The 23,290-nt window shown below is 40.7% G+C and overlaps 1 protein-coding gene across 2 annotated transcripts; it reads left to right on the top strand.

Moving 5' to 3' along the window:
- Nucleotides 1-775: 775 nt before the first annotated feature.
- On the top strand, nt 776-23,039 carry LOC110048388 (uncharacterized). 2 transcript variants are annotated; one of them, XM_089272484.1, is made up of 7 exons: nt 776-1,827; nt 4,324-5,283; nt 9,877-10,059; nt 14,548-14,925; nt 15,379-15,747; nt 18,833-18,962; nt 21,247-23,039. In XM_089272484.1, the coding sequence occupies exons 1-7, from the start codon at nt 1,758-1,760 to the stop codon at nt 21,332-21,334; spliced, it is 2,178 nt and encodes a 725-aa protein (XP_089128610.1). In that variant the 5' UTR covers nt 776-1,757; the 3' UTR covers nt 21,335-23,039. The 2 variants fall into 2 exon arrangements, with proteins under 2 accessions (XP_089128610.1, XP_089128609.1); XM_089272483.1 differs by having other exon boundaries at nt 18,833-19,246.
- Nucleotides 23,040-23,290: the final 251 nt, after the last annotated feature.

The raw sequence follows: 23,290 nt of genomic DNA, 5'->3' as shown, positions 1-23,290 counted from the left end.
GTGCGTGTAACTGTGTTCTTCGGATAGTTTTCGTAAACAATCCGACTGCGTTCGTAAACGCCTAATCCTCAGATGGTGTGTTCGTGGCCTGCTTTCACGTTTGAGAAGCGGTTTTCTTCCATACCGTCTCGTTTTCTTTTACAATTACATTGCTTTATGGCTTAAACATCATGTTTTATTTTCCAGTGCCTATTTAAATGCAAACCATCCGCTAGCTAGGAGCTCGAATGAAAAAAAAAAACAAAATTGAGAGTCCCGCAGCAGGATTGGAACCGCCGATCTTAATCCGCAAAGTTTTGATCTTCTGGCCTGAGCACAATTTATACCGTGTCACAAACATACAAACTTCTCAAATATCACGAGTTGGCTTGAAAGCTATTTTGATTTCCTGTCAAAACGAGGAGCTCAGCCAGTTATTCATGCCCAAGGTAGCCACATGCAGTCTTCGACGGCCTGCTTTTAAATTATACCTCTCCGGAGAACATTTAAAAATAAAAAGCTCCTTTTGCGGTGACAAAAAGCGCTGTACAGTAAACTAAACCGGGGAAAAACTGCGATACTAATTGAAATTTATTCGCAATACCGGATCATTGTGCACGGAACTTAAGGTTCATAGAACAGCCTAAGCCAGTTTTCTTACTTCTCATGAGAAAGCCTAAGGTGTGACTGGCGCGATTTGCATTTTGCATATTTGCATATCGCGTGACTCGATTTGGCCAGTCGCCAAAGAAATCCTTGGGGGCCTTTTGCGAGCGCGCAGTGACGACATTTAAATTGATGACGTCACAAGTGGTACAAAGAGCACGACCATTAAGTGGCCGTATATGGCCACTTGGGCGTCAAAGGGTTAATGAGTTCATCCAAATTATTTCTTTTTTCGAACGAAGCTCATTTAAACTCAGGTGTGAGACTGTTATTGGAATTGTATTGTATTGTAGTCATCAAGCATGTTGCCTTCTTTACTATTTGTGAGAAAATAACAATGGCATTCATATTTACCAGTTTACCATTGAACTTCTGTTTCCGGATGTGGTTGTGGTTTCGGATTTGAACAAAAATATTGGCGGATCGACGGATTTGGTGAAAAAAAGACACGGATCGGCGGATTTGCATACCCCTATTCACCCCCCTCGTATATCGAAAGAGTCTTTTACTACCTGTTTGTTCAGATCTGAGCTCTTCAATACCTCGACAGAAAAAGAAGAAAAAAGGAGCTCGTTCGACGGCTAAGGCCTATTCAACGATGGCTTCGATTTGGCCTGTCGCTGCTATTATGAAGAACTTAAGCAAACCACGACAACGACGGCAACGAGAACTTCGCCAAACAAAAAGTTGAATGAGCAAAACAATAGCTGTGCACGTGCGTTACAAATCTCTGTACATTTCTTTGCCGTCCTCTGCACAACAACAGGGAACTTAAGCAAACCACGACAATGACGGCAACGAGACTTCGCCAAACAAAAGGTTGAATGAGCAAAACAATAGCTGTGCACGTGCGTTACAAATCTCTGTACATTTCTTTGCCGTCCTCTGCGCAACAACAGGGAACTTAAGCAAACCACGACGACGACGGCAACGTGTAACAATATAATTGTGGACAATTAATTACATGTCTTAAATGGTTTAAGCAAAACGTTGACTCCCGACGGTGTGCGGGCACATATCACATGAAGATTTAAGAGGAGTCCGCATGCTCTTAGCTCAATCCATTCCTGTCAATTTCAGGACAACAAACATTCCTTGAAGAGCAAAGAGCGATGGAAAGATGGTCGATTCTTCTATGTGGTCTCGTGATTGCCTCCGGGGTTCTTTCATCGGCAGTCGATGGTAAGCATATCCGCTTTCAACAGTTCAACTATCAGCCTTTCGCGTCGCGTTTTGGTCCCTTTTTATAACGCTGCAAAGCGTTTTAAAATGCAGTGGAATTCTGGCAGTGCAAACAGAGCTACACAGAGCAAGATTCAAGTGTTCTTGAGAACAGCGTCCGCGTCGCTACTTAATTGCCGTGGGAAGCATCTGATTCTCTATTTTGTGATAGTCGACAAAAGAGCGTTTAAGGTTACTTCAAACCTTATCGGGTGTCCTCCAGAAAAAAAAATTATACGCGCGCTGTTTTGGAGGAAACCCCCACAAACTATACATCAATAGAAAAATTATAAAATGTAGAATTCGATAAAGTTATATTATTTTTGGGGGACTGCTTTCCTCGGGCGGCAGAAGCCGTTAACGCCAAAACGACCGACTGAAATTCCGGCGAATTAATCGGGTATCAAATGCGATCGTTGATGCAAAATAACTGTGCAGTGTTAATCACAAAGCATCAATCTCTCAAAGCGTGTCAGCATTTTCTTTCGCTCTTATTGGTTTTTTATACATCTGTCAAGTTCCACTATCGACAAATTCGCGTAACGTGTTGCGTTAGAGACCGCCACGAGAAAAGTATTTGAAATAAAAGAATTCGCCGACACGATTTTTTTCCATATCTATCAGTGAACGCTCTGACCAAATTTCAAGGGAAACCGTCGATTCTACATAACCTATTAATTCATTTAAAGAGGAGGGATGACTTTTCCTGCCTGATTGCCGCCAATTTTAGCGACCCAAAAACGGGTCGCTGCGCTTCAACCAATTAGAGGTCTCTTGGATATCCCTTGGGGACTGAATTGTCAAACTATGCGCAACGAAACTAGCCTGCGTCGCAGACAGTCTGAACCGCCGGACTATATCGGGGATTTTATGACACGTCCGGCTGCAACGCAGGCTAAACGAAACGTGACTTGCGGTTAAATTCAATATTGGGTCGATTGCGAAAGCCATTAAAGAAGCTTCAAAGGCCATGCGATATCATGTATTGCGTGACTACCAGAAGAAAACAGTGGAAGTACATCTGTCTGGAAGAGATGTGTTTGTTTCTGAGCCAACCGGAGCTAGGAGAAGTTTGATTGTTTGAATGTAGTTCAAGCGAATAGCAACTCCATCGTCTTGGTGGTGGTTCCACTTATTTCCCTGATGAAAGATCAGGTCTCTAACCAAAATTCCCGTGGAATTCCAGCTTCCTATGTAGGAGACGACTGTCCTGAACAACAGTTACAGGACATTTTAGATCTTAAAGTTAAACTGGTATTTGGAAGTCCGGAGGCGATTCTCAACAACTATCGTCACATTGTTTTCCGCCTTTCTCGGCTTCAATGGACTTCCTCGATGATTTGAAGCTTTCTCTTACTTCAAGAATCTTCCGAACTACGGTTTCGTTTTTGTCTGCGCAATTTCGGCACAAAATGTTTGTCAAAAGTGAACCTTCGCCACTGGATATCTCCTTTCCGGCGATCAATTCAAGATTCAAACAAGCTTTGGTCTTTTTTTTGGCCACCCGATATCGTCAATTTTCGTTTAAAATCTTTGTTCGTAATCACTTTGGTATAGGGTAAACAAATTTGCTCTTTCCACGCAGGAGAAACGCACACACATTCAATTGTTTTGGTCGGAGTGGAACCGATACTTTCCGCCATTCAATTCAATCCAAATGTAATCTGAGACACCAGTTGCAAGTCACGCCACTCCTCATTTTTGGCGCGAAACGCAAATGAAAACCCTTCAAGCGAGACACTTCGTCGCTCGCTCGGCCGCTTCGCGGCCTAACATATTCTACCCTGAAATTCACGAGGTCGACTTGTGGCAAGTCTAGGATTCTCTCGAAAAACGAGTGCTAGTGTTCGCCTCCTAAAGATTTATAAACATATCACGCCTTCTAATAGATAATAATAGGAGATAATAATAATAGATAATAATAATAATAATAATAATAATAATAATAATAGATAATAATAATAGATCAACCCGTTTCTGTAATATAAACTTAATGTGCCCGCGATTTAAGAGAAGTACTGAAGGGGGTCGAGCGTTTGCTGTGCGAGCCCCAAAAGAATGGAACAAATTAAGTATTTGATATAGGATCTCTGGATTAAGCCGTTTGCCGCGAAAAGGTTGCTGAGGAGTCCATGCCTTTTGGGGATTATGACACCTTGACGGTTTATTAACGTAACTATTATGAAAAAAACCTCTTTTTCCCAATAACTCGGGCGCGTTTTAATATTTTATTTTCATTTTTTGTAAAATGTTACTTTGAATATGAACTTTAATTTGGTTGGAAAAAAGAAAATTTGGAAAAAGTAGCCCCGCGAAGGTTTGGAGTAGCCTTAAACGTAAACACGAAACAGACTAGTCATATAACGGCAGCCTTGCGAGAAGAAAGTAAGAAACAACAAAAGTTTAGAAAGCTTGAATTTTAGGACTGTATAACTCTTTATTATTTTTATTTTTCAGATATTAAAGATTTTGGAAAGAAGCCTCTGAAAGGTCTTGTTGTGGATTTATCTCCCGCATCATTGGACATTCTTGGTGGTAATGTCACATTGTACTTTCATTTCCCCAGCAATTTTTCAGGATTTTCGAACTCTCGAACACTCATTGTCCTTGTATCCGATGACAACACTACAAAGAGACGTCATATAGAAAATGTGGTACTGGATCGCCACGAAATTTCCGTGATTCTGCCTTGCGAAATATTTGACCACCCAGTCGTGTACAGGTTCAAGTATCGTATTTCGGACAGTCGGTTTGAGGCTTTTATCTCGCAGACGCTGACTCTGAAGTGGGGAGAAATCCGCCTCCAGACACCCACAAACCACACCGCCTTAACCCGCTTTCGCTCTTTATGGATTCGGCACAATCGAAAATGTCTACCCAAGAACCGCGACGAACTTAATCTCTATTACATCAAAGGCCACGAGAAGATCTTTGTGACCCGAAAATACATTCGTAAACTGTCCAATGGCAGGCAAAGAAAGCCCGAAGGGTCATGGATTCGGATCGGATTCCGGTGCGAGGTGTTCGACACTCAGGGAATCTACCGTTTTGAGTACCAGACTGGGTTCGAAAATCTAACACTAGCTAAAAGTGAATCAATCCACGTTTATTGGGGTCAACAAACTCTGTCTACCCCGACCAGCACCATATTTCCATGCACAAATTCGTTTGTGATTTTATACGCACAGCCGCGTTGCCAGAATGTCAGAACTCACGATGCTATAGTCATGGGGGACAGATACTCCAAGAAGCCTACCGCGCAAAAACCCGTGGAAAATGTCTACGATGCGGCATTTTTTCCATGCTCGTTGTTCAAGGATTATGTCAAAGAATACTGCTTTCATTACGTCACGAAATCTAGTCTGACCAAGAGTACAGTAAGAGTCACCTCGCTGTGTCTGCCCTCGCATCCCCCAGGTAAGTGAGCGGTGATGTTATCAGCGATAAAACTACAATTATTCATTGCGAACCCCTGACCCCTGTGATGATGTGGAATGTTGTCAAAAGTGTATTTTCTGTTGGCAAATATAGCGATGTTAACCCTTTGAATACCAAACTTTCGCCAAAAAATACCGTTTGTTCCGTTAATATATGAACAATTAGCATTTGATTGACGTTTGATTTCCTAAATACCTTTTGATTGACATTTAGCCGCGTAACCGATGCGGTCAATTGACCTTTGAGCTTGGATAAGTTAGTTTTTTGTCGCAGATATTTTCACTGTGAACGCCTTCGTTGCTGACCCGTTTCGCTGACCCGTTTTCTGCTATTTTCAAATCTGTTTATCTGTTGCCTGACCTGGACAAACCGCAAAACAATCTGATTGGACATCGTCAAAGAAGTAAGTTTAGTACTGTAACTCAGGCTTAAAACAATGTAACTTAGGTTTGCGTTTATATTCCGATCGTCTGTTTGGTTTCTCAATGGAATTTTGTATTACCTCTTTAGATCGAATAATCTTGAATCCTGGAATAAATTATACGATTGGCGTAGCCCAATTAGATTGTCTGCTTGGTTTTTTACGGAACCACCGTTTTTAACCGCTTAGTCAAGTTTTTTAGCTGCCATGACGCTAAATAAGCCTAAGTTTTGCTAAGAAAGCTTTTTTTTACTAAAAGTAGAGATTTTTCGAGGATTAGGTACAAAATTGAGCAATATTTCAATTCCGGGCATGCGCATAAGCCAAAATTTGGACTTCTTTTTTTTAGCTTTGCTTGAAAAGTCAATTATTCTTATATTTTGTGAATAAAATCTACTTACCCTGTTACTGTGTTGTATTCTTTGTTGTTTGCCAGCTCCTCAGGCCGATCTAACCCGATTTCGGCGAGTTATCGTTCTGTGGGTTTCCACCGCCGAAATCACGTTAGATCGGCCTGAGGAGCTGGCAAACAACAAAGAATACAACACAGCAACAGGGTAAGTAGATTTTATTCACAAAACATAAGAATAATTGACTTTTCAAGCAAAGCCGTTGCATTCTCATACAAACCTTTATAAATTCAAACCGTTGTAACACAACACCTCCATATGCTGCAAGGCCAGAGTCACGTTTCGCGTAGTCAAATTCGGTCGTTATGTAATAGTATATGCCATATGTCATGTTAGGCTGAATGTTCGCATAAAAGTGAAAAAAATAATAATATTGAGAGCTTGGGTCGCCTGTGTTATTTGCAGTAAATATATATATAAAAGCACTCAGCAGAGTTGATAAATTAGCACTTTTCTAAGCCACAATAATGTGAGCCATGAAGTGTTTTTCTCAGATAGTACAAAAGCTTTTAGGCGAACGTAAGATTCATACATGATTAATATTGCTGGTCAGATCTGTGAAAGATATCAATGACTTAATCAGTGAATATAAAAGAAAATCGAAAGCAGCCCGGCCAAGGCAAAACTAAGAATATCTTTTAATCGATTAACATAAGTTTTAGTCAACGTCTGACTTAATATTTCTCTTTCGTTCTCCATGCCACAAGAAAAATTAAATATCGAACTTAGCTCACTGGTTTTCCTTAGTGAGTTGTATATCCGAAGTTCTATGTTACTCGAAGTTCATTACAAAAGTAATATTATAATGATGGAAATATTTTACGCAATAATCATTCCATTAAGGGACCGTTCATTTTTTATGAGGGAGGGGGGGCTGGTGGGATCTGGGAAGCACCATTTAAAAATCGCATGACCCCCCCTCAGCTTACCAATTTTTTCACATGGCCCCCCCTTATAGCGGTCATTTTTTGGGATGACCCCCCCCAAAAAAAAATTGAACAAAAAATATTTAGATTTCAACTTTTTTAATATTTCTCTATTATTCCCCTAATTCACATTATTGTGCTCACCATGAAGACAATATTTACAAACCCTATACTACAGAGAGCTGTTGTTTAAAAAACAAATCAAAAGAAAGAGAAGTCAATTTCGGATCTCCTAGTTATGGCTCGCCCTGAGCGTGTGGCATTTGGCCTCTCATTGGCATCTTCCTCATCTGAATTGATGAATGCAAGAATGACGTCACTTGAGTCATCTTCTCCCCCAGAGTCAATGGCATCACTGTCATACTCATCGTTGTCACTTTCATCCGTTTCACTGCTGTCAGCACTTGCCCTGTTGTCATTTTGTGTCAATATCCTGGCATTTCTCAGTGTTGGTTGGCCAGTTCTGAGAGGACTCTTCTGCTGCAAGCATGAATGTCTTACAATTGCCTTTACTTTCTCACTCTTGCTGCTTTTCCAATGCGCAAAATTCCAAAATGCGCAATAATGGCGAAAGCGACGAGTCGTTTAAGAAAAGGTTTACAGCTGAACGATCCAGGCAGTTTGACATCTTACAAGCAAAAGAAGCAATCTTTCTAAGTGCGGATGGCTGTTCAGAAAGGGCGAGTGAGTTTTCCATACCAGGGTACCAGTTGAAGCCCAGTGATGGAAGAAAACTGAACTTCTCCATCAAAGAGCACAGAGTAATGGTGGGAAAGTTGAATGTCATATTGAGAGATGTAAAGGAACACGATTCCACACTCTTTCAGTCCAATGGGCTTGCTTTAAAGCAGGGCGAACAATTTGCCCACAGTTTTAATGTAAAACAGATCAAATGTATAGAAGCTAAGGTGACGAAGGTCACGCAGGACATGGAAGCACTAGAAAATAAGAAGAGCAATTATAACAGCATATTCAAGGGCATACTCAAACAGCACATCAACAAAAGGAGAAGGAAAAAAGAAAACCGCAGAAAGCCAAATGAAAGAAAGAGGAAGCGCACTGAAAACAACGTCCAACGAGTTTATGGAATCTGTGTTGGAAACCCGCTAGGAAATGATTTTCCACAATGCCTTGTGTACCCTCCTAGAACGGCCGTCCCGGAAGAGTGTATTAAAGTTGAGGATGTTGCCACGTCGTTATTTAGAAGAAATGGGCCATACATCGCACAGCTCTTGGAAGGGAATTATTTCACCAATGCTGCAAGAAGCAGAATCACGACAAACCTTGAGCGGGAAGTCAGAGATTATGTTTACACCTTCGTGTACCCTGAAGAGTACACTCTGACGGAAAGCATTGCTGCTTCTTGCAACATTGGTGAAAGAGACTCCCATAGTAGCACAAGCGGCGACGAAGAACTTGACAACACCGAAGATAATAATAATAATAATAATAATAAAATATTTATATAGCGCCAATATCCTAAAAGTTCAAAAGTGCTTTACAGTTAGAAATATTAAAAACACTTAAGACAAATAAAGTAAAAATAAAAAAATGTCGCTAAAAAGTTATAAAAATGCTTTCTTAAAAAGGAACGTTTTTAGTTTATGTTTAAAAAGGGACACTGAGGAGCTGTTCTTGATGTCAGACGGAAGAGTGTTCCAAAGTGTAGGAGCTGCTACAGAGAAAGATCTTGCGCCATATGTTTTCAAATTGAAGTGCGGAATGGAAAGAAGTTCTTTAGAAGATGAACGTAGCTGACGAGACGGAGTGTAAAGATGAAGATGAGTGCCAGTGAAAGTTGCATTCGAAAATAACAGTGTTAAATACTTCTTTTCAGTAGCTACAAATGCTTTTTGTCGCCAAACGTTTTTTTAAAGCAAAAGGAAAGTTTGTAATAAATTTGTATCCTGCCTTCTATGTTTATTCTATAGCAATTTTTTTGATATTCAAACATTATACCATTTTAAAGTTTTGCTAAAATATTTCACGTGACCCCCCCTTTTTCCCTTATTTTTTTGGGATGGCCCCCCCTCGAAAGCCTTTTTTTTTCGCATGGCCCCCCCCCAAATCCCACCAGCCCCCCCTACCTTATAAAAAATGAACGGTCCCTAACTTTGATGAAGAAATGCTTATGCTTTGGCACGTTGTAATCTCAATTAACAGAATTGCATTGCTTTATTCAGGAATGAGTTTCATGAAAGCATAAAACACTGCTGCAATCAAAGAAAAAAACAAGGCGAGACGAATCGACTGTTTCCCGTTGTCAAGATTTGAAGGCCGAATAGTTTTTCAGTATTTTGTTGGTCGGACGCCTGAAAAACAGCAATATTCATTTTCCATGGAAACGATTTAAATATTGAGACATACCGAAAACATTAATGGCCCGTTAAGAAGGAAATATTATATAAAAAAATTGATAAGCCCCAACTTGGCGTTTTCGTTTAATCAAAAAGCGTTCCGGAGCTGCGAAACGTGGCAAGCGTTCTTCACGGTAGACGCTTCGGCGCCTTATGATTAATGACAAATATAGTCTGCTTTCAGTTTGTGCCTTTCGTTTAGTGCGGTTAACCACGAGGCCACTTGACTATTAGCACAAATCAATACGTGCCCGCCTTAATAAAAACAGCACGTACATAGGTTGGGTCATTGTAAACAAGAAACACGAAACTGGCAGTCTCACAAAGCCTGCTTTCAAGAGCCACTCTTGCCTAATTCTATTCATAATGATCCCACGCAAAGCTGACTTTGACAAGTTTAGATTATCCAACCGGAAAATGACAGCTTAAAAAAGAAAATGTCTTTCCTGTTTTGGCAGGCACCTCGAATTATGACGGTTGGAGTACTTGGTCGTCTTGGGGATTGTGTTCTAGCTCTTGTGGACAGGGAAAACAACATCGGTATCGCTTCTGTACAAGCGTGAGCACGTCTGTGGACAAGGAGTCAACATGTGCAGGGAAGGCGCTCATGTCAAGATCATGCGCAGTGTATCTCTGTCCAGGTATAAAAGTAGATTTGCTTTATTATAGCGCATGCCTAGTATCAACAACTGCCTTTTTTTGATTTAATCGCACATTTTCCTTACGAATGTTTGTTAAATTGTCCAAAAATAAATAAATAAATAAAACATTATTTGCTGTCAGGCCAACACCCGAATTACTTAATTTTTGTTTGTTTTTGTTTTTTGTTTTTTGTTTTTTTTTTTTTTGTTCTCCCTTTAACCAAACTGTAAGCTGCAAATTCTTCCTTTATCTCTCCTACAATTAGACATAGCCAAGTTCTGCGTCGTCTGAGGAAGGCGAACGATGGCTAATTTTTCGTATTTCCATTTGAAATCTTAAAAACGCTGTCGCGGTCAGAGTCATTGTTTATTTTTGGAACCATGGGCGTTTCAGTCGAACAGATCTAGACAACGGCGAATCTGGCTGGTAAAATATAAAATTATTTTTGACTGGGCGTCGTCCTCGGCGTTGGCGTCGTCGTTGCTTAAGTTCCCTGGTATCATTTGATAAACACATGGTGGTAAGGAAAGGAAAACTCGTGATATTGTTTAATTTGTGAGTTTAACTGCAGATATATAAATTCTGCAAAAACAGAAGAACTTTGATTCTGAAACAGGCTGCTTCATCGAGGCCTTCGTGAGAACTGAATCTACACAGCGACAAACGTTTCGATGTGTATCGATGAACTACATTCATATACGTTCCAGTTCATTCAATCTATCGTGATCTCTCTTGATTAATCCATATTCCCTTCGTGATTCTTCGCTTAGCAAGATTAGCAAGCCTCTCTATAAACGCCTCTCGTCGTTTGTAAGGTACTGTTGTTGGTCTACAAGCCAGCGGAGAACTGTTCTGTATAGTATACAACGAAGGAAAGAATTGAAATTCTCAAGAAATCAGTCGAACCGAGGCTTCATCTGAAACTCGCTCGCTTTCCATTTTATGCAACATTGTGTTAACATTGACCAGCGGGTGTCTTTCGCCACAGGCAGTAAATATACACTCTTTTTCTCTATAAGAATATTTTTTCCGTCCCAGGCTGAATATTAAGTTCTTATTTTTCTGCCGATTTTAGGCTGAAAATATTCTTGTGAATGTTCTTAGATTAGAAAGTGAACTATGCCAATGAAACGTCAGGTCATCTGCCTATCACGACATATCGATGTTGGAACCACTACCGGCCACCTGACTTGACACACGTAACAATTTTATTATTAGCCTTGAACATAGGCTACTGCTCGGTTTCCGTTTTTCTTTTTTTTCTTTTTTTCTTTTTTTCGCTAGTTTAGTTTGCCGTTTAGAGAAAGGATGAATTTTATTCGGTTTAGCAATTAAAAACATATAATCGTATTGTATTTATAAAATGTCAGCACACAAAATCATATTCTTTTCACAATTCCAACCTCGGGTTTATTTCTAAGATATTCTTAAAATTTCACAAATTGCAACCTCAATATTCTTATAAAATATATGCTCTATCACAGAACGGTCTGATATCGCAAGACGCTTTTGAATATTTTTCGCTGTGTAGTTTTTTAGCAAATGTAAATCTTAAATCAAGACTTTACGGGGGCGTGCAGACCATAACAGGTTCTAACACAACAGGGGAGACATTTTATTTAAAATTCATTCAGTATCAAAGGTCACAAACAATGCTTATTGGAAAAGCGTTGTGTCTTGCCAAATACTTGTAGTGCACTGTGAAGATATCATTCCTTTTTAATAGCATTTTCTTTTGTCCCTTTAATTACACTTAAATTTGTTGATATATGATCGCAACATCTTCGGGTTTTCTTCGGTCGTCTTCGGCAATCTTCGGTAATCTTCGGAAAATGTTCGGAAATGTTCGGGAAAGTGTTCGGAAGCGTTCGTCTGGCCTTCGGAACAATTTTGAAAAACTTCGGGAATCTTCGGAACGCGGTCGAAAATCTTCGGAAAATCGTCAAAAACGTCGTCATTAGTATGTTTATATAATAAACAGAATATTACATGCTCGCTTGTGGATAGGAATTTTATCTTCTCGTGCTCAACTCAATATCTCACTCGTGAGATATCGAGTTGAACACCCAAAGATAAAACTCGGATCCACGAGCGGGCACTTACACACGGATTCAGTTGACACAGGTGAAATGAAGACGTTTGGGAACAAAGAAAGCTAGAATCCAAACCAAAACCCGCTTTGCTTACGGCGGCACCAGAAAACCGAAACTGAACCCAATGCCAAAAAAAAACATAAAACCGAAAACTGGGACATATCAGATTGAACCTAAAAACGAAATATTTTAAAAAGGAAAATCGATCGAAATCAAAGGCTCTTGGTCTTGGGCTGCCTCGGGTCACTTGTTTCACAGTGCAAAGAAACTGCACTCACCTTCACCCAACGCCTTGCGTCAGAATGGCGCATTACTGAGGCCCCAGAGAAACTGCACTGCCAAACCAGAAGTGGCGCGGATGCCAACATAACGCTAGATAAAGTAAATACGAGCGCACTTTCACCTCTGGTATTTAAACGAATGCAATTTGATCTGGCTCGATCTGGCCCGATTTGAACCTTAAAGTGACTATTTAATTTTGTGAGCTATACCTGTTTGCTTATTCTCGGAAAGTGTGCTTTACATGTTAATTTTTAATCGACTCATTTTGATCCGTATATTTTTTTTATTTCAGGATTGCATTTTAGCTTTTCCGGACTTTTACTGAATAGTGTTTACGACGCTTTATCAAAATCGGTAATACGGAGAGAGCCTTGTTTGATTAACCCATCAGAATGATAAGAAGTGAGTGCTTTCAAAGAGGTCCACTGGGTCCATATGATTTTCTGTGCGTGTGCTACAAACCAACCAAAAGCCGAACGTTAAACGATTCGTAGTTATCCTTCGCGACAGACAATGCGTCCTCTAGTATAAAAACGGCCATTGCTTTCTTCTCGTTCATTTGTTGTTCTGTTTGGGTTCATGCGTAATCTTTTCAAGTTCATACGAAAGTCGCTCTAACAACTTTGCTCTTTAATATCTCGACAAGGCTGCAGAATTAAAGGGGCTCAGTCAAGGTATTTTGAAATATTTTGACAACGTACAAAATTACCTTTACATTGAAGGTAACCTGACAATAATGGTTTACTAAGATAGAGCAACACCATGGAGATTATAATGAACCATAAAGGAACAAGGACGGTTAAGGATGGAGAAGATTAACACGGATTACTAAAGACGAACTTGAAAGATTTAGGCGAAACTTTTCAAGATGCCAAAACCCTGAAGTAGCTCCTTGAACGTAACTACACCGATCGTCTTTTGATCACGATCACTAAGTTTCTCCAGTATTGTTGAATTGTGTTCAGAATCAACGCCCAATCATGCTGCTATGCAAAAAAAAGTAGGTAGCGAACGTTTTCTTATTCCTTGCAGTTTCCCTTCTGGCTGTGGGGACAGCTTCAAAATGATGAGATTTTTGGACACTTAGTCTCCATCGCGGACGTTATTAGGGTCATCACGCAACGCTTCTCGTGACGAACTTAATAACGACTGCGAAGAAGACTACATGCATGTTTGTTTGCCTCGTCATTTCGTCTATTTAAGACCAAAATCTGGGATTTTCCCTACCTTATTCAAGACCTGAGTCTTTAAAAAACAATGCCCTGTTTCAGACCTGTCTTATAATTAGTTACTTAGTTCAGACTGCGTTGTAAAGGGCTTTTGTTAATGGTCTTATTGATAATGATGTAAAAGTAGCTTCTTCAAAAACATACCGAATTCAAGACTAGAGTGCAAACACCATACCCTATTTGAGACCAAAACGCCCAGAATCGAAACTTTATTGACCAAAACGGCTAAAAAAGCCATACCCTTGGGCCCGCACATACCTATACAGCCCACACAACCTAAGCGGTTATGAAATTAAAGCCTGAAAAAAATTCAGGCCTGAACGGGATTCGAACCTATGACCAATGCCGGTGATACTGGTGCAATGCTCTGCCAACTGAGCTATCAGGCTAACTGGGAGCTGGGCATATCTACGGGCATATTACGAACTCACAAAGTGACCCCGTTTCTCGAAAGCCCCGAGAACTTTTCGGGCCCGGAAAGCCATAGCAAAGTCTCGAACCTTGCGATTACAGAGCTGTTTATTTACGTATTCTTAATATGAACAGAGGTTCCCTTTATACAAGAAGTTTCAAGCATATACAATTCTCCGTTTTTAGATACGGATGAACTAAAAATGGCTTAGTTTACGGGCCCGAAAAGTTTCCGGGGCTTTCGAGAAAAGGGCCCAGCTCCCAGTTGGCCTGATAACTCATTTGGTAGAGCACTGCACCGGTATCGTAGAGGTTATGGGTTCGTGTCCCGTTCAAGCCTGAATTTTTTTCACTGCTTAAGTTGTGTGTATAACATGATCAATAATGTCTTCATATAGTACAATTGTTGTCTTCCACTTCGTGTAAAACAATCTGATTTATTCAGCGCTCTATTTTATGACTTATCCTATAGCATGTGTTCCCCCCGGAGACTTCCTCTATGGATCAAGTGGATTCTTCTCAAGTCCCAATTTCCCAAGCAACTTCCCTATAAACAGTGATTGCACCTGGGACATCACAGTACCTGCTGGGCGAATCATTAAAGTCACCTTCCTCAGCTTCGCTTTGGATCCATCTCAAAATCCGAGTTGTTTCGGAGCGTCTGGGGGTCCCCGTGTTTTCATCACCAATGTCGCTTCTAATGATGGAGTACAAGAATTTAAGATTTGTGGAGATAGACTTCCTTCTCCAGTGTACTCTGTCGGAAATTTTATCCAAGTGAGACTGCGATCTGCTGGCACTGGTTACAAAGGGTTTAATGCATCGTATGAGGCCATAGATAAAGAAATACGTAAGCAATACTCGATAACTTTAAGAACTTTTGCCTGAGAGACCAGGGAGACTTGGAAATGAGAGTCGGCCAATTTTCATAAAAATCCACTTATAAATTCCTTATGCAGACTTACGTTATATGCCAAAGTTTCAGCTTCATTGGCCATTACCCCCCCCCCCCCCCCCCCAGTTCTGGACTGATCAGCTCCATAGGGGTAATTTTCAAGCCAATTTTGAGCACTTTTTAGAAACTCCCTCACAGATTAAGACACAATTTCAAACAAAACAACGTGGTGACCTAGCCAATCAAATCATGTGTTTTTTCCTCTGACTCGTCGCAGTCTTTTCTTTCTTTCCCGTAGCGAACTTTCTGAACAAACAAGACAGAGTTGGCGTGCTATTGAAAGGTCCATACAGAAACTCCATCAGGGTTAGATAAAAGGTAATGATTTGTTTTGTTTTTGTTTTTCAGTATGTCCTAAAGGCGTCACCCTTACCGAGACATCAGGTGTTTTTACGAGCCCTTTCTACCCAAGAAAATACCCAGATAATCAAAGGTGCGCCTGGAAAATCTCAGTGCCCCAAGGAAACTATATTAAGCTTGACATCCGCCCCAACATCCAAAAGTGCGACACAACGTGCCCGTGCGATTACGTGCAGATTCAAAATGGTTTCTCTGATTATCCGAACGAACATGGAAGAGTGTGCGGTACAACTGGTACAAAAACATTTTATTCAACTCATAGTAGCTTAAAGGTGCTGTTTGTCTCCGATAATACGAATTCCAAGCTATACGACGGATTTACGGCAACCTACACGCAACTGAACCACACTCCTCCAAGTAAGTAGTAAACGAGGTGAGGGGAGGTTGCTGCAGTTGATTGTCTCTAGATTTCAGAGTTTAAACAAAGGAGTAGGTTTCAAAAACAGCGGAACCTTTCTGTGGAAGTCAAAACCCACGTCGCAAGATCTTTCCTACTGTTCCAGTAAGGCCGGTCCTCACTAGCGACCCAAGCATAAGCATAAACATAGTCATAAGAAGCTTATACGCTAGTGAGGACAGCACGACATAAGTATAAGCATAAGCTTTCTTCCTTTTCTTATGCTTATGTTCAGTGAGGACATCGTTGACAAACATACATACACACACACACACACACACACATACACACATACACACATACATACATACATACATACATACATACATACATACATACATACATACATACATACATACATACATACATACATACATACATACATACATTACTTTATTTACCCTCGGATATCAGAGTAGCTTATGCAGCTAATATCTCCGAGCATTTAACCATCAGATGAGATAGATAGACCACCACACCGGGTGGTATCAAGAGTTGTGAGACGGGGCCTACGGTTTATCGTCCTTATCCGAGAAAACTAGAAAGTCTAACCATTTGCAGATGTCATTACAAAGGCAGCACTTTCTCCTCAATTATTTAAAGACCCTGAGTGTTGGTCCGGGATTTGAACCCGCGACCTCCCGCACGCTAGTCTAATGCTCCACCACTGAACTAACCGGTCGGCGGTTGCGTGATCGCTAATAACGCATAACGTTATCGCTGACTGGTTGATAGTCTTACGCCCATGCTTATGCTTATGCTAACATGTCCTCACTGGACACGATGAACGACTCAAGCATAAGCATAAGCATAAGAAGAACGCAAGGTTTTGATATTCTTATGCTTATGCTTATGCTTATGCTTATGCTTATGCTTATGCTTATGCTTATGCTTATGCTTTTGTCGTGGCCGTCCTCACTAGCGCATAAGCTTCTTATGCTTGTGCTTATGCTTGCGTCGCTAGTGAGGACCGGGTTAGAAAACACTGCGAGAAAAAGAGATGGGCCTGTTGTGACCTAACCATCAAGCACCGCGCTACCGGTCACCAATGAAATGCAGCAGCGCCTGGGCACGAGGCAGCTTGTTTTCTTTTCTATCGACTTTTAGTATTAATCTGCTAACGTTCTCTCACGAAAGCCGTTCTCTTTATAATTACGCTACTCACCACATGTTCTGTTGAAGACAGTAAGAAGCCTAGCAGTGTGCGGTTGTTAACAAAATGGCGGCCGCTTCTTTGCGTTTTCGAAGTGTCTGTGAAGAAGAATTAGATAATGTTTTGAAGGATTAGTAGATTAATACTAAAATAATGTGACTGCATTTATGAAAACCGTGTTAAGACTTTGGACCAAAATAGCTAGCATGTTTTTGGAAAATCGGTCAGATACCGTACATAAATATGTCCATGTCGTACTGAGAACGTTATGTGCCTCGTGTACACTTAAAGGAAGCCATAACATGCTTGTACCAGCCGTTGAAGTCACTGCAAATGAGTCGAACGAGCCGAACAAAGCTAAATTTAAGGTTAGATTGATCATTTGACTTGCGGCGCTAATTTAGACATGTTTTGACCTCTGCGATCTCACCTAAATGACCTCACTATGTCTTTACTTTGGGTTAAATTAGCCAATCATTGCGACAAGAGGATGGAAAGCACTCACATCGGTCATTTATTTCAACGAAAAAGTTGGCCTTACGTGACATTCAATTTCAATATCTGTATGTATTCGCAAAAACAGCTACAGAATTCGACTTGTCACTGATAATATCGATACAATTCTGTCCTAGAGCTAGCTTTCCACAAGGCTTATCGTGGCTCAAATAAAAAGGAAATAACTTTCCTGTGTGCCTTTTGAGGCCAGGAGGATTAAACGAATTCACCGTCTTTTCGTTGAATCGTGAATTGTACAATATAATTAAAAGTGCCTGTCGACATGAAATTGGAGTCTGAATCAACACGAACGTACAGATATCAAAACCGCGGCCGAGATCTGATCTACAGCTTTCTAAAACCTGCATCGTCCTAAATGGACTGAGCAAGAGCTTCCTGCATCGAGAAACGATTGAACTTCAAACAAACTAGGCCATAATTAAGAGTAAGCAAACACTCAACAAATCAATTCTTCCGCACTAGCGAATCACAGACAGTTCTGATAGTTAGCCAGGCCGAGAACGCCTAAAATTGATAAAACAAGGAAATTCTACTCATGATCAGCGCTTGACCTAATGTTCTTCACTCCGTTCGTAGCCATATTTTGCTCGCAAATAGCAATGTTCCGAATATACTTGAATTTTATCGAGCGACATCAAACGCCAACAGCAGTTAGAGATATCTAGTCCATTGCAGCTCTAAACCCCAAATTGATGTGGCTAAAGCTCTTAAAACTTTGCTGTCTAAAGCAAGCACAACATTATCGCCACAGTGCAAACGGCTTACTATTACGGGGCGAAATGACGTCCCGTTTGATACATCTCAGGCCCGCCTCATGTACGATAATGGACTACGCTTGCTAGCAAATCGTTGGACGTTTACCTTCACTGGCCTCAATGATGTCCTCGGGCAGACTTCCTTTAGACAGCAGTTATAGAGCGCTAATCGGTCGGCTCTTTCTCAGAGTCACCGCGCGAACTGAAATTCAGAGGAGTGTAGCCTGGGCTAAACTTATACCAATTGAAAAAGGGAGGGGGTAGCGATGAATAATTAAAAAAAAAATAGATAAATGAATGAAACATGCGGCAAGAAGCTCTCTAGATTTCATGCTAGGTAATATTTACAAGCTGCTACCATAGCGAAAGCAGTCTTTAGCACTGTTTCATAAATCCAGACATAATTGGATTAGTTTCAAAAAACATATAAACCGTCGAACCTTGTTCTTGAGCTATAATTTGATTCTTTGGACATCAAATTACACCCGCTCTCTTGCCTTGGGTTCGCCATTCGTCTAGACTAGAGTTGTTAGTGTCCTTCACTCTTTGGGGGCTTACGACCCCCTTCCGTGATACTTACAGTTATGTGATGGAATTATATATTTTGATTTTTTTCCCCAGTTTGTCCAACTGAAGCAGTTCCTCTCCACTGGTGGGGAAAATTCAGCAGCCCTAACTACCCTATGAGCAATTATCCTGCTTCCAGAGATTGTTCCTGGATCATTACTGTGCCATCTGATAAACTTGTCAAGTTAGTATTCATTGAATTGGCCTTTGGTTCATGTGAGTTTAATTGCAGCTCGGATAATTGCACCTATGTGGAGTTATATGACGGTTCCTCAGCAAATTCTTCTTCGCTGGGACGATTTTGTAACGGTTCAGCCTTGCAAAAAGTGTTCTCAAGTGGTAACCAGATGTTCGTGAAATTCCGTTCCGGTTCTTCACTTGATCGGGGATTTGAAGCGCAGTATTCTATGTTTTCAGGCAGACCAACAACAACAACAACAACAACAACAACAACAACAACAGTTCTCTGTAAGTGAACTAGAGAAAGACTATTTACTTTTCCAAGTTTACCAGTAGAGTTCAAACGACAGACTAACCAATTCAAGCGAGCGCATTCATTGACTAGTTCGTGGCAACTGGGGCGAATTTCAAATTTTAACCAATCGATAAACTCACGCCACCACATGAAAGATCACGTTGAGATTAGTTATTTGACCAAGTTTGATGCTTTAAGGGAAAACAGAGACCAAGTTGTGGACCTCGAAACATGGTTCAAAAGCCATACAAACGTCTCTAATTATGAGACAGCGTCCCCCGAAACCATATAAACCCTTAAAATTCTTTATCAGTTTTGTGAGAACTTTAAAATCCCGTCATTCACCTTTCATTTGAAAGAATCTGAGATTGCCCATTTTTAAGAGTATCACAGAGATCATAAAAAATTTTAAGAGTCTATATGGTTTGGAGGGACGCTGTCTAAAAATTAGAGACGTTTGTGTGGATTTTGAACCATGTTTCAAGGTCTATAACTTGGTCTCTGTTTACCCTAAAAGCATCAAACTTGGTCAAATGACTAATCTCAACATGACCTTTCATGAAGTGGTGTCAGTTTATCGAATGGTTGAAATTTGAAACTCTCCCCAGTTCTCTGCACTGCGCAATCTCGGAATGGCCTATTGCGAAGACTGTGACGTCAGAGAGTAACGTACATTACACTGCTACCCAGGCCCCGTCCGGCCACATTACGCCGGAGAAATATCACCGGTTATTCTGGATTTGTGTTTGAGAAAAAACCCGAGAAGAGAAATATCATGATTACCGTAACCTCATCGTTTTTGAAAAGCTTCGTTTTAAAAATGTTTTCCGCCCACACTACAAGGCAAAGCCGGAGTTTTCAATTTCCTCCGGTCTGAAGGGCGCTTTCGGAAAGCTCCGTTTTCATGACGGAATAATGTGGACGGAAGGCCTAACGGGAGAAACAGTGACCATTTCCATTGTTGCACAAAACATGGCTGATTTTGTAAGGCTAAGAGCACGCCGGGTTTTTAAACTTTGCCATTTTCTGCATGTTCTGCAAAGTGTTGAAAAATTCCAAAACGCAAAATTCGCAGGTTGAAAGTGTCACAGATTGAATAAAAGAATCTATGTTGTTTCATAGACACTATGCACTGATAGTTAATAGAGTGAATGGTTATGAAACCTGACAAAGTTCTTTGTTGTATTTTTTTTTTTTTTTTTTTTTTGGCCATTTTGCGGGTTGATCCTGCACAAAAAAGGTGGTTATGTGTGCTCATACAACTAACTAATAGAAGCAGTGCGATTATGTAACTCATGCTCAGTCTATGAGCATAAAACGAAAGATGTGCAGGGTCAAGGACCTTCCAACATAAATCTTAGTCTGTTTGTTTGCTTCTTTGATGTTTACCGGGCTTCTTATTCATCATCTTCTATTAACTATGATGCACTGGAGTTTTGCTATAGTCTTTTGTTTTGCTGCATAAAAACCAGCAAGAACTTGTGGACAATGAATTTTTTTCTCTCTCGAGTCTCAACATTTCCTCTACACTTGCTCCCAAGTAATGCTGAGATTCATGGGAACAAGGGGTGCTTACCATTTGTCAGAATAAACCGGTTGGGATGACCGTTGTATAATGGTAAGGGTTTTTCCAAAATCAGCAAACCAACCGAACGAGATGGCACTTACCATTTGCAATTCGATTTCTCGTAATTGTTTTCGGCGGATGAGAGACTAGAAACTGGAAAATTTACCAAATGGTAAGGAAATTTCCGCCGTTCCGTTCCGAACGGAAAAAGAGGACTACCTCCGGAGGTAGTCTACAATTTCCGAACGGATTTTCCGTAAAATTACTGTTCCATTTGACTTTCAACCGAAATTTCCGGATTTTTTTGCTAAATGGTAAGCACCCAAGAACTCACTTGCCGTTCGGGAACCCTACCATATAATAGTTTATAATCCTCAGATATACTCACTGGTCATAATTCAGTGTTTTATTGTTCCTTTTTTTTAGCTGCTGGAGCCGTGGTGTCCGCTGCCTTGTTGCCTGTTACCCTGGCAATCTTCGCTGCCTCGATCTTTTAGCTCTGCAGAAGTTTTAGTCACAGTTGTCACAAACAACTCTGCCGGATTTCCTAACAGAATAGCGATCTTAAATGTTGTAGTTGCGTGTTCTTGGTAAACTTGTTAGCTAAACAACAGGCCAGGCAATAATAGCCATAAGCTCGAACTAACAAGAAAACTGTCTTTGAACATCATGTAGCCCTAAGAATTAAATTCACTGGTGGGTAGGTAGGCAAGTAAGAAGGTAAGAACAGTAAGTAACTAACTAGGCAGGCAGGTAGGGGGGTAGGTAATATGTACTTACTGACTGAGTGGAGATTGGCGGAAGGGAAAATATTTGGCGAGAGGTCGGAACGTGCAAACCAAGCGCAGCAAGGTCTGTGCTTCCTGACCGAGCTAACATGGATCTAGAGGAAATTATGTTAGAGGAAGTTATGTAAAATAGCCGTGGACCGGAGCAAATTATGTTACTGTCCGGCCCAACTTCACTTAGTCAATAAGCATATTGTCACTGATGTGACCATTTTTTTGCTCTTCATTTGAGAGGCGTGTTTGACTTTCTTTCTATACCTTCGGAATAAGTGTGCGGCTGAAGTAGTTCTTCATTGGATAGTTCGCCAGGATAGTAAAATTTGGAATGTTCACTTTCATCACTTAGTATAAAATAAATCAAAATTTGTAGAAACAAAAGTCTTTCTGTCATTAATTTTTAACTCGTATTAATTTGGAGAGGCCGCGCGCGTTTCTAGTAGGGCCGCACGAGTTTTACCCGCCCTATCGTTTCGACGCGTACGCTCCTGATACAGGACCTTTTTTCTTATCAGTTTTCCAAGAAAATAGCGCGTGAGGCCGGGTCATGATAATAGAAAGTATTTCACAAATACGACATGAGAACAGTTTTTAACCACAATTGCTGCTAATCTCGCAATCTGATTGGCTAATTTGCCGTTGTCGATAAGAGTCCAGACCATGCTGCTCGCGTCAATGTGTCGCGCAATGCCTTATGCAGCTCGCCGTCTGAAAACAACATTTTCTTTGACCTTGATATTGTGGTAAAAAACAAATCGAAATGTGGTTTAGCGTGGTCTACTCTTATCGACAACGATACGCGTCATCACAGTGGTCAAGATTTGTTGTGGACTCACTCAGCTGCGCCTCGTGAGTCCACAATATTTTGACCACTGCGATGACGCGTATCGTTGTCGATAAGAGTACAGACCACGCTAAACAACATTCAATTTGTTAAACATACATGCTAGGCAGTGACAGGCGAGTGTCAGTACGAATTCGATTTTTTTGATACCCGTAGAGCAATTCGGCCGGCTTACTGATCATTCCAGTTTAGAATGAGAGAGAATAGAAATCTATAGGTATAGCTTGATAGACAAAGCTTTGGATTCCCTTAATGTTGTATGAGATCTGGTGATTAGCGAGTCACTGTTGTACACCAGTGCAGTTTCATAGATGTATTTTGTACAGATTGAGGATGACAGCTTTTTCTTTTTGTTTGTATTCTAACGTTATTTTTGCGCTTGTGTGTTGGTATAGCCTCGTGCGGGATGTCCATTCCCTACGGGTGCATAGATGGCCGGATATGGGCAAGCCGGCGAATAAGGCACATGTCCAATAAATAGCCGTACTCACTTATATAGGCTATATAGGTATGTGCGACCCCAAAGAGTAGGGTTTTTCAGCCGTTCTGGTCATAAATAAAGTATCGATTTTGGCCATTTTGGTCTTAAATAGGGTATGGTTTTAGCACTCTAGTCTTGAATTGAGTATGTTTCTTAGATGAAGCTACTTTTTCATCATTATTAATAAGACCGTCCATAAAAGCCCTTCATAACTTATGTTCAAGGCAACTGTGCTAGCCGCAACAGTCATAAATAGGCTATCGAATTTTTGGCCAGGTCATAAATACGGTAGCAAAAATCGCAGATTTTGGTCATAAATAAGGTAAGGGTTTTGGGAAGTGGGCCGCACACCCTCACCCA

Source organism: Orbicella faveolata, unplaced genomic scaffold (assembly GCF_042242905.1).
Source record: "Orbicella faveolata isolate gen_17 unplaced genomic scaffold, um_ofav_v1 contig_35, whole genome shotgun sequence".
Lineage (NCBI taxonomy): Eukaryota > Metazoa > Cnidaria > Anthozoa > Scleractinia > Merulinidae > Orbicella > Orbicella faveolata.
This window is presented reverse-complemented; position numbering and strand designations above follow the sequence as displayed.

Coding starts and splice junctions, on each gene's coding strand:
- LOC110048388 (XM_089272483.1), top strand. CDS start 1,758: ATGGAAAGATGGTCGATTCTTCTATGTGGTCTCGTGATTGCCTCCGGG. Junction 1,828..4,323: donor TCTTTCATCGGCAGTCGATG/GTAAGCATATCC, acceptor TTTATTTTTCAG/ATATTAAAGATTTTGGAAAG. Junction 14,926..15,378: donor GGCCATAGATAAAGAAATAC/GTAAGCAATACT, acceptor TTTGTTTTTCAG/TATGTCCTAAAGGCGTCACC.